Raw genomic sequence first — 11651 nt, 5'->3', positions numbered from 1 at the left:
CGGAGTTTTATTCAGCCATAAAGAAGAATGAAGTTGTTTCATCAGCAGGAAAATGGATGGAACCTGAATATACTATGTTAAGGAAAAGAAGCTGAACTCAGAAAGTCAAGGGTCAGATGTTTTCTATCTTATTTGGAAACTAGAGAAGACGAGGGAAAAGAAAGGTGGTGGGGGAACCTCATGAAAGGGAGATCTATAGAGTAGAGGAAAGGGATCAAGGGGAGGGAGCAAGGGGAGGGAAAGGGGAAATACTGGGGAGTGATATTGGCCAAATTACATTGTCATATTGTGTGCTTGTATGAATGTGTAACAGTGAATCCCACCATATGTACAAGTATAATGCACCAATAAAAATATGGAAAAATAAATATGAAAGCCCTTATTCTTAAAAATCCTTATGCTCATTTCCCATTCCAGAATTGTGCCCAGTGAGTTTCATGTGAATTATAAGAACAGCAAAATCTCCAAACAGTGAAACATGTGATCAATGATTCTACCATCTTGTATCTGTAAAGTTTAGACCTGGACAAACACAAGATCCTTCTAGACAAATTCTTAACATTAGAAGAGCTCTCCAGTCTTTCCTAATATCTTATGAGATATTTAGAATATTTGGATATTTGGAATATTTCATTATTGAGTTATTCACGATATGAGTGTGAAGTTTTATTTATTTGCAATATGATAGATTTCAGCTGTGTGGGAGCAACTTTTATTCTTCCACAAGAGGGAGAAAGTGAAAGAGGATTTAACATTTGCCCTTTTGTGCACATCTGAGCCACCACCAAAGTGAAGACTTTGTGTTCCAGGCTCTGGACATTTTAGAAGCAGCTTGGGATATAAGACCCCTGTACTGGAAAAAGAGATCTGGCCTGTTTAGCAGGGGTCCGCTAGAATTTTTTTTGGAGAAAGCATTCATGAATTTTTGGATGGAAGTGATCCTTACTAAAGCCACTGTTTTTTTTGTTTCTTTTTTTTTTTTGTATTGAGGATTGAATCCAGGTGCTGGTCATTATTAATTGTTTGGGTTAAGATTTTTGTCACATACTCAAATCACAGGTAAGGGCATGGATAGTGATATTGATGCTTCATGGGAACCACTATTGCTACTTGGATTAAAAGAGTGACTGTCAATACAGGTCCTGGACTTTGTCCATAACCGTATCCAAATGCTCTAACAAGAAGCCCCTGATGAGTACCACATAACCCAAATGAACCTGAGCTATTTTAATAAAAAGTAACTAGATAAATATGGAAATGGTATAGGACCTAATTTAGCATTTTCATCCATGCTATGATATGTACATTTTAAAATTTGAAATCACTACAGAATTGTCCTATTAGGATCCTCCTCAGCTCTTGAAAGCACCCTCAGGCTTATTGCCATAGGAGAAGGAGAAGGCCCTATAATTTGTTTCGGGAGCTGCCGAAGCTGTGTCACTGGCAAAGTCCCCTAGGAGATAAGTCTCCCAAGTTGCTGACAGCTTTCCCACGACCAAGGTTCAGAATTTGGAGTGGCTTTTGATATGACACACAAGGCCTTGGATATTGGGATACTGAATTAGAGTTGCCATCAATCAACCTCCCAGATGACATAGCATATGAAAAATGGTGGATTTTAAATTCTTTCACGGACTGAGGCAAACCATGGGAGTGACAAAATTTTTACAGAAAAGCAAGTAACTGATGCTGCCATGGGAGAATTTGTTTCTGAATGTCCTGCTTGAGAAAAGGTGACGTCCAGGGGACCAGTTGGTGTATTTTCTTCTGCTAATGAGTGTGAATTTTTTTTTTTCACCTTAATACGCAGAATTCATACGAGGCAAGGTCTTGTGCTCCTGCGGAAAGAGTGTTAATATTGACTTGGGCTTAAATAAGGCTGGATTTCTTGGACTTTCTGGCCTTTGTTCTTTTTTCCCAGAGAAAGGCTGGGAGAGGGATTTCCAGGGAGTATGAAAGGAAGAGGCTCCTTCAAATGCATATTTCACAATTATTGTGGTTAAGCTCAAAGCCCTGATTTAGAGCTACACGGAAGACACATGGGCCTGTGCCTAAATAATATACATATTAGAGAAGAAAAAAAATCAATTGACCATTTAGGGCTTTGACCCTCGCTGTATGAGTCATCCAGCTCATTGGCTGCATTGGACTATTCAGTGTCCAGTTTGGTATCACAAAAATTGATGAGTTCTTCGGTTGTCGCCGATCCTCTCCCCTGGTGTTCTGACTAGGGTTTTGCCTACGATTAAGAGATTATGTTGAAGCAAGTTGCCTAAACCCCTAGAGGAAAAAAAAAAAATCATCCAGTTCCCAAGAGAGGTTTCTTCTTTCTAAAAGCTCACGCACGACACACCAAGTCCCTTAGGACAGATCTCCTTTCTCGGGGACAAACTCCCAGAGCAGCTGTCTTCCACCCCTGTACCCTTCCCCCACAAAAAAGTTAGCATCAGAAACACAGGGTTCACAGTTTCCAAAGGAACCCACGGGAGCTCTGGGGACGAGATGGCCGTGGACTTCTACAGGGATGACTGACGTGTGGCACTCCCTCACGGCAAGGTACTTTGGAAGGAAGATGGCAGAATCTAGTGTCTTGGACCCAGTGATGACTTGGACCTCTTCCACCTGGGTGCTTCCTGATTTTTTCAGGCCAGGGCTAGATGAGGAAGGAATAGGAAACTGAACCCACTAGGGGTACCCCGCTGCCCCACCCCCATTGGTCTATTAGAGTGCTGTCCACGGCCTGGAAGAACGGCACGCGGTGACAACATGGGTGGAGGAGCCCCTCTCCATCATCTGCCCTGGCTGCCCTTCTTGCTACCTTGCTGTCAGATCTAGAGCCTCTGAGAAAGTCCTGCCTCCCCCCTTGTACACCTGTGCGTGCTGCTGCCTGCGTGTGCACAGAGCGGACGCTTTGCTTCTGTTCTTACCAGACCCCGAGACCCTGATGAGTGTGGCAACAGGGCCTCCTAAAATGCTGGCCTGAAGCTGCTCATCCCCACACTTGCTCCGTGAGGTAGTTTTGAGTTAGACGTCATAGAGGAAAGTGAGGGGGCTCTCTTTCAGGGTCAGGTGCAGCAGATCCAAGGAGGGGAGTGGGCACCCTCTGAGAGTTTCCACAGCTCGTCCCCAACATCAGTGAGCTCCTGTACCGAAGCTTGGATCTACTAAAGGGTTGAGATGCTAAATCTGATTTACAGAAGGAAAAAAACCAAAGGAACAAAAAAACCACAACTCAGCTCACCCAGAGGGCCATTTTAGGATGGAGCTGGAAGCCCCGGGAAATTCAAGGGATGAATAATCAGCTTGCAAACTATTCAAAGCAAATCATCGGTATGGTTACGTCACCCATGGGCACAGGCCCCAGCCGAGGCTGGCGATGCTCCGAAAGTCTCTATACTCAGAATCATTGGCATCTCAGCCACACCGTCCAGACCTTGGGCACTCATGTCATCAGACGAAGGAAGGCAACAGTGGGGACTCAAAGAATGTTCTTCAAAAAGTCCAACACCTTTGGCTACTGTGGATGGAACGCTGTTCCGGAAAATACACATTCCTCGGTGTTAAGGATTTTATTTTCTTCATTTATTTGGGTACCTAGAAATAAAGAGGTCAGGGGCTGGGGCTGTAGCTCAGTGTTGGAGCACTGGCCTAGCACACGTGAGGCCCTGGGTTTGATCCTCAGCACCATGTAAAAACAAATAAACAAATAAAATCAAAGTATTGTGTCCATCTACACCTAAAATATTAAAAAAAAAAAAGAAATAAAAAGGTCTAAAATATTGGGGAAAAATCAAATGGTTTTATGATAAATTGAAAAGGAAGTGCTGAGAGAGCATCCAAACCATATTCTTCTATTATATTTTGTGTGAATATGTAACAGCAAATCCCACCATTATGTACAACCACAATACACCAATTAAAAATGTGGGAAAAGAGACTGGGGCTGTGGCTCAGTGGTAGAGTGCTGGCCTGGCACACATGAGGCCCTGGGTTCAATCCTCAGCACCACATAAAAACAAATAAATAAAATAAAGGTTAAAAAAAAGCAGGAATAGAAAAATAATAATAATAAAAAAGACTAGGGAAAAAAGCACTGAAAAGCAACAAGGAGACTAGAATTTTGTAATTATTTTTATAGCCAAAGAGCACTGTGAGAAGATCCTATACCTGGGTGCTATTTTACCTCTTGTCTGGATATAAATATTTCTCAACGAGCTTTTCCCATTTTAAAAGTGAGTAAAGAGCAAGGACTGGACTCAGCTTTCCAGGCCTCATCGATACTCAGAGACAAATGCTGAGCTCCGTGTGCGCGTGGCAATTAGCTTTCCCCATGCATTCTCCAGATCGATGTCTTTAAAATTGGCTGTAAGAGGTGGATTTGCTAAGTGCTGCATAGGGGTTTAATCCCTTGATTCTCATTACTGTAAGAGCTGTGAATCTAACTCCCCCTGTAGCTGACCCCAAATTTATCCCCTGCTGCCTCACAGTGCCAATTAAATAATAAAACATCCAAACTGTGGTCAGATGTAATTAGTTAGAGAACGGTTTTAAAATGTCCTCATGCCAAGTTTGTGAATTAACCCCTTCTGAGGAGATAAACACAGGATAATTTGGACTAAGAACATGAATCTCCAATTTGAACATTTCTTGTGCTATTTGCCAAGGTGTGCTCTCCCGGGAATGGAAATAAACTCTAATGGTTGGGAATACAGTTTATGTGATTGTTGTTTTTCTTTTTAAAATTTTTTTTTAGTTGTAGATGGACACAATATCTTTATTTTTATTTATTTTTTTAATGTGGTGCTGAGGATCAAACCCAGGGCCTCACGCATGCGAGGCAAGCACACTCTACCACTGAGCTACAACACCAGCCCCTGTTGTTGTTTTTCTTATACTAAAAAAAATGTCTTCCAAAACTTCAGTTGGTCTGAGTTTCATTGAAAATGTGATACTTTAAAAAAATACAGTTCTGATCGTGAATACATGGACTTCAGCGGTGTACCAGGCAAAGCTGCCTTAAGAGACAGTCTTGTTTAGAAGTTTTCCAGGTATTTCTTAGCCCACCTTTGAAAGTGTATCAGGCTCAGTGGTCATCTCTGGGATGAGGGGCTGTCTCCTTGGCGACCAAAATCAAGGTGACCTCTCTGCTTGGTGGTGAGGACTCACTTGAACTGTGAATTGTGTAAGATGGGGTGAGGGGCAAAGGATAAGGGGTATTTGATTCTAAGGATATGGGTTGGATATGCTGACACTTCATTTTGTTTTCATCGTTACTTCTGCTTCTTTAGTTTGGGGAGAAGGAGAAGGAGAAGGGAGGGAGGTAAGAGTGAAACTTCGGTTACCAAAAACCCCCTCCCATCTGGATGCAGTGTCACAAGCTTGTAATCCCAGTTACTCTGGAGGCTGAGGCAGGAGGATCGAAAGTTTGAGGCCTGCCTGGGCAACTTAGAGAGACCATGTCTCAAAAATAAAAAAATAAAAAGGACTAGGGATGTAGCTCAGCAGTAATATGCTTCTGGATTCAGTCCCTAATACCAAATTAAAAAAAAAAAAAAAAAAAAGCAAAAATGCCCCAAACAAAACAAAACAAAAACAACCATCCCACACAGGGGCAGTATCATGTCAGGCCATGGGTCTAACTAACATTTTCCTTGTCTTTAGTTCCCAATTCTCTCGACCAAGTATTTCTCACGAGTCCACCATGTTGGTTTGAACTGGAAAAGGCTGGCACATGAGCTAGGAATTGGCTTGTGATGTTAAAAAATGTTGGTAGCACAGTGTCCCAGGGCTGCTCCTGGACAGGCACCCAGGAAATCACAAACCAGCTTCTGTAGCCTCTCAGGTACCGTTCCCTGGGACACTGGAGGATGTTCACCTGTGTGTGTGTGTGCGCGTGCGCACGTGTTGGGACATGGGAAAGACAGGTAGTAAACTATAGTCATAATGAAAGAAAAAACATACTTTTTTTCTGTGAAAAATTATCAGACTTAGCAAAGATAATCCATGGAAGCCATGCTGAGGACAGTCAGGAAAAAAGGCTGCTTCTAAAGAGATGATGAGTTGGGAACCAGACCTCTGATGTGAACATCTTTCAATATGTTTTGTAAACATATTCACAGAAACTGGTGGACATTTTTCCTCATACAACTCGATTTCTCTCATTTACAACATAAATCATTTAATGTAACGTTTGCAACCTTAGAAAGGCAGACATATTTAATCCAAGTCCGTTTATAAATTCCAATTTCACATGGATTAAAAACTGCAGATAAATTAAGTCACAATAATATCCTGTACATGCATTAAGGCTGGTGACCGCTGAAGTCTCTTGGGTATCTACAAACAGGAAATCACACGCAGATTACTGGTTCTGAAGAGTGTCTACATCATTAAAAAAAATCTTGCCTTTTTTTTTCTTTTGGTGATACAGATTTCAACAGTAACTCTGGAAAACTGTGAAAAATGTTATTTAAAAATATATATGTATATGCTACTGCACAGTTTCAAAGATGTGGTTCATAAATAACGTTGGCTTCACTGATTAATTTTATAACAATGACTGCACTTCCAAGGTGATTTGAACACGCAGTGACTTATACTCAATGTTAGGCACTAGTAATATTCGTCAGGCGTACTACAGTTTTATGTTAGCTGTATTGTACATATATATTTTTAAATGTATGCATTTATACAAACTGTGCATATTATGTATGGGGTGTCAGAAATGTACACATCACTGTTATATAATACACACATCATTGTTGTACAGGTTTCGGCGCAGAAAAAAATCTCATTGCATTGCATTCCATGTGTTCAATCTAGCACACAATTTGTCAACTCTTCAGATTATTTTTCCAGTACATTCTTTTTTAGATAGTGGGTCCAAGTTTCCATTCGCAAATTTGAAAGTTTCCAGAAATATCTGTTTTAACCAAATCTCTCCCTCCAGGCACAATTCTGCACATGAGTCTGATCTGTGTAGAGTATTAACTAATGCCAAAGTCTGATCAGGAATATAATTGGGCTGCTCTCTCTCAAAGACAGTTCTAACATTGTGACAAAAGGGTGGCACCCATTCAGGTCATGGCTGACAAGGTCATTAGAACCTATGTTGAACTTCTGAGGAAAGAACGTGTCTTCAAATAGAAAGAAGACATTATATGTTTAAACACAAGACTCTCTGGAAGGATAGACATCGAACCATGAACCATGGTTGTCTCAGGGGGTTGAGACAATCAGAGACTGACACTAGTTTCTACTTTTTTGCATTGTTTCAATTTTTTTTTATTTGGGATACAGGGGATTGAACTCGGGGCACTCAACAATCATTGAGCCACATCCCAGCCCTATTTTGTATTTTAATAAGGTCTCACTGAATTGCTTAGCACCTCTCTGTTGCTGAGGCTGGCTCTGAACTCACTATCCTCCTGTCTCAGCCTCCCGAGCTGCTGGGATTACAAGTGTGCGCCACCACACCCGTCTCAATATTTACAATGAACAGGTACCACATTTATAATCGGGAAATACAAGAAAGATGCTTCAACTTGGAACCAAACTAGGGAAAAAGAAGTTATGAATGATTTCAGAAGCAACAATTAGAAGAGGGGTCCTTATCAAAATCACCTACGCCAAACCCAATAGGAACTGCTGCCTGACACACTCTGTAGATGGAGAGAGACACTGATAGGCCTTAATGCTCTGACCATCGCCCCAAATGATCAGGTTCTAGAAGTGTTGATGAGAGATGTGTGGATCATCACCCAGTTGCTTGAACGTTTGCTGGCTCAACCACCCAGAGGTCACCTTCTGGGCTTCTCAGGGAAGCACATCTCAGAAGTGCCTCCATAAAGCCTGCAACTTTAAAGCCAGGCAGGAGCAGGAAAGCTCCCTGGGGATGCACAGCAGATACCAAGGGCCACTTTATGTGAAAGCTTAAACTTTTCATCTGCATTCACTCAGAGTAAGTAGAATTAAAAAAAAAAGATCAGATATTTCTTTGGATTAAAGTTTCCAGCTGGGAGTGGTGGTGCATGCCTGTAACCCCAGCAACTCAGGAGGCTGAGGCAGGAGGATTGCAAGTTCAAAGCCAGCCTCAGCAACTTAGCAAGGCTCTGAGCAACTTAGTGAGACTCTGTCTCAAAGAAAAAAAAAAAAAAAGGAATAAAGGAAAAAGAAAAAAAAAAAAACAGGCTGGGGATGTGGTTCAGTGGTACAGCACCCTTAGGTTCAATCCCTGGTAACAAAATAAAAAATCCAGCCAAAGATGGGATCATGAACTCTGCCAACAATTAGTGAAAGGGATTTAAGAAGAACTTCACTTGGGTAAATTAAATTTAAGATGGAAATTCAGGTTGAGAATCCCTCATATAAAAATCCAAAATTCAAAATACTCCAAAATCTAAAATGTTTTGAATGTCCCTATGATGTCATAAATGGAAAATTCCACATTGACCTCCTGTGACAGGTCTCAGTCAAAACACAGGTATACTTAAAATATCACCTTCGGGTAATGTGTATAAAATCCCCTTTGGGCTGTATGTCTAAGGAGTACATGAAACATTAAACGAATCTCAGTTTAGATTTGGGTCCCCTCCCCAAGATATCTCATTGTGTGTATGTGAATATTCAAAAACCTGAAATCTGAAACACTTCTGGTCCCATGTATTTTGGAGGAGGAATGCTCAACCTGAACTGTGAGTATTTTCAGGTGCTTGAAGGTCAAAGTCAAATGCAAACTTCACAGGTGCTTCATTTGCTGTTAATTAATCCAAATCACCAAAGTTGGTCAATCTCTTGTCCAGTTTTGCATCAGTGGCTTAGAACATGAGTTGTAGATATCCTATTTCCCACTCACACAAGACCAAGCTAACGAAATGTTATCACTGCAACCAAACCTGCAAAAATATCAGTCTTAGCACGTGGGTGCCACCATCACCTTGAACAAGGGATTGTTTCATAGATTGCAACGCTTGTCTTTCTCAGACTGTCCTGGTGCAATTCTGTCAAGTAAGGGGCCTCAAGGACATCCTCTTTGTGGTTACAGGGTGGCAAGACAGACCCTAACTTTGAGGAGTCATTTTCTATTTACCAGTATTTCATATCCAAATATATTTAACAAGAAGACTAAATCTAGGACATGACAAAAATACTACCAAACAAATAAAATTCAGACAAAAAAAAAACTGTAAACAAGATGTCAAAAAACTAAAATGTAAACTTAATTAAAGGAAAAAAAAGCAAAGCAAAGAAGAGCCATAGGCAAGACGTAAACATACTAGATGCATAAGACGTAAGCAAGACGCTTTGGGCAGTGCTACCTCAGACAGAATGGCAATCGGTGCAGGAATAAGTTCCCTTGCACCAGAAGCAGCTTGCTAATCAAAGCCTGATTAAAAATATCCCCCAAATCAAAACGCAGCCAAGGCCAGCGGTGGCCCATTCTACACAGAGAGTGAGAATCAGACCACCTTAGGACAGCAGAGAGCTCTCAGTCTGATAGGCAGCAGATGGACTGCTAGAGAAGGGACGTTCTAGGCAATGTCCCCATTTGGCCAAGAAATTTCGCAAGAAAGCTACCATGGAAAGAAAAGACTTGAAATGTACTGGCTGACAAAAGCCACATGGCTCTACAGCCACCAAGTCACAGTGGCAGGAGGAAGAAATGCACGTGCCTGGAGGGCTTGTTGTCACAGTGCACATTTAAATTCCCAGCCCAGCTCCAGAGCACAGTGGCTGTTGCTCCCGTGTGTGTGTGTGTATTTTCAAAGACACTGAGTTGTCACTGAATCCCAGTGGCCGCTGTCATACCCTGGGGGGTTGGAGGGCTGGTCAGGGAAGGCTGTGTGAACCCATCCGTTTGCGATGCGTTTGGTTGATAATAATGTTGAAGGGGGTATTAGAGGAAGGGCTGGGGATTTGGTCACATGCAATCTAGTAAACTTCTGGCACAAAAATAACTGACTTGTTTTCATTATTCAATTACCCATTAATACACACCCATCAAAAATAATTGGGAAATAGCATATTAATACTGAAAGTAATCAATAATATAAGAGTCAGGTTCATCTTCACTGGCAGTTAAGCTTTTGGTGTGCTGTATTGCACCTGGTGAACTAACCCATTAGATTTTGGTTGAAGTTTTGGAGAAGTCATGGTTTAGCAATTGGAAAAGGAAGTGTGTGTGATTGTGTGTGTATGTGTGTGTGTGTAGTTCCTCTAATCGGGAACTCCTGATCACATTGTCTAGCCTGGGATTATGGAAACCAGACAAAGAATCTGTGTTCCGAAGCACTGTGTATCTTACGTACACAGGCAGCTTCTTGTACACCCACACGTGAAGACACACATGCCCTGGGAAAAGATCATTGCTTGATGCAGAGGAAGTGTTCAATGCAGCTTGACAAATGCTGTGGCTGGGAATTTCAGCAGCACAGTGTCCAGAAACATGGAGCCATCTTGGAGATGAGAGCACAGCTGGGCTCCGGGGCGAGGTCCCTACGACAGGTGGGCGCTGTTCCGTAGCCAGTGCAGGCCCTGCTGCGAGTACTGGACCAGGTGCTCCATGCTGCTATGCAGGGTGACAGGCCCCATGAGCAGATCCAGGTCGTTAAAGAATTCTAGGGGACAGAGAGAGTGGTTAAGGGTGCCACACAGGCTAGGTGTGCTACTTCTCCTCAGGACTATTATGGTCCGACAAAATCACAGATCTCCTGTCCATCTTGTGACTTCTGCATACCCTTGAACAAAATAAGATCCAAGGGTGGGGGACTCATTCTATACCCAAATAAATAAACTACGTCTACTATTTCTTTTTCTTTTTTTTAAAAAGGATTCTTTTTTTTAACCTTTATTTTATTTATTTACTTTTATGTGGTGCTGAGGATGGCTTGTATTGCCATCTAGAGCCTGGCTCACTCAGGGTTTTCCAAAGTGGACATGTATATTTAGAGCCATATCCCTAGCCCTATCTTTGTATTTTTAATTTAGAGACAGGGTCTAACTGAGTTGCTTAGAGCCTTGCTTTTGCCAAGGCTGGCTTTGAACTCATGATCCTCCTGTCTCAGCCTCCAGAGCTACTGGAATTACTGATGTGCGTTACTGTGCCCGGCTGGACATATTTCTATATATTTATTCCTCCTGTTTGTCTCCCTGGGAAACCCACCTCAACCCACTTCAACCATGCAATTGCTATGTGATTTTCAAAACCCTGTTCCATTCTAGCTCCTCTAATGAGCTGCTCCTGGTGGCCTTTGACCACCATGACATTCCTACTGGACTCCCAGGGGCACCAGCTTGGCTGCATGTTATAGACTCTCTGGTTTTATTAACAATTTCCTGCACTGGTGATTCATCTGTCATCCATTCCTCATTTCACTGTGGACATGCTGCTCTTGACCTCAAAGGTTTATGCTGTCATAGAGACATAATTTTCATTCAGGGGTCTGAAAGTGAACTCAGGTTTGTACTCTTACCTGTTGCTGGAGAGAGAGTAGTAACTTGATAAAATTTTTCAGGAGAAAAGGTAACAATATATATTAAGATATAAAATTATATATATCTTAAAATAATCTGTACCTGTGGACCCTAAATTTCTACTTCTATTTTTATTTTATTCTCCCAAAGAAAATAACCAGAAATATGGATAATGACTT

At 41.8% G+C, this 11651-nt stretch overlaps 1 protein-coding gene across 1 annotated transcript in view; it reads right to left on the bottom strand.

The window, feature by feature from the left end:
* Positions 1-10494: 10494 nt before the first annotated feature.
* The window catches only part of Aff3 (ALF transcription elongation factor 3), a 407982-nt gene continuing 406825 nt past the window's right edge, over positions 10495-11651 (bottom strand). Inside the window, exon 23 of the mRNA XM_077792041.1 lies at positions 10495-10616. Within this exon, the coding sequence (XP_077648167.1) occupies positions 10495-10616 (122 nt within the window). The remainder of the gene's footprint in view (positions 10617-11651) is intronic.

Source organism: Urocitellus parryii, chromosome 12 (assembly GCF_045843805.1).
Source record: "Urocitellus parryii isolate mUroPar1 chromosome 12, mUroPar1.hap1, whole genome shotgun sequence".
NCBI lineage: Eukaryota > Metazoa > Chordata > Mammalia > Rodentia > Sciuridae > Urocitellus > Urocitellus parryii.
Note: the sequence above shows the minus strand (reverse complement) of the source record. Positions and strands in the feature narration are given on the sequence as shown.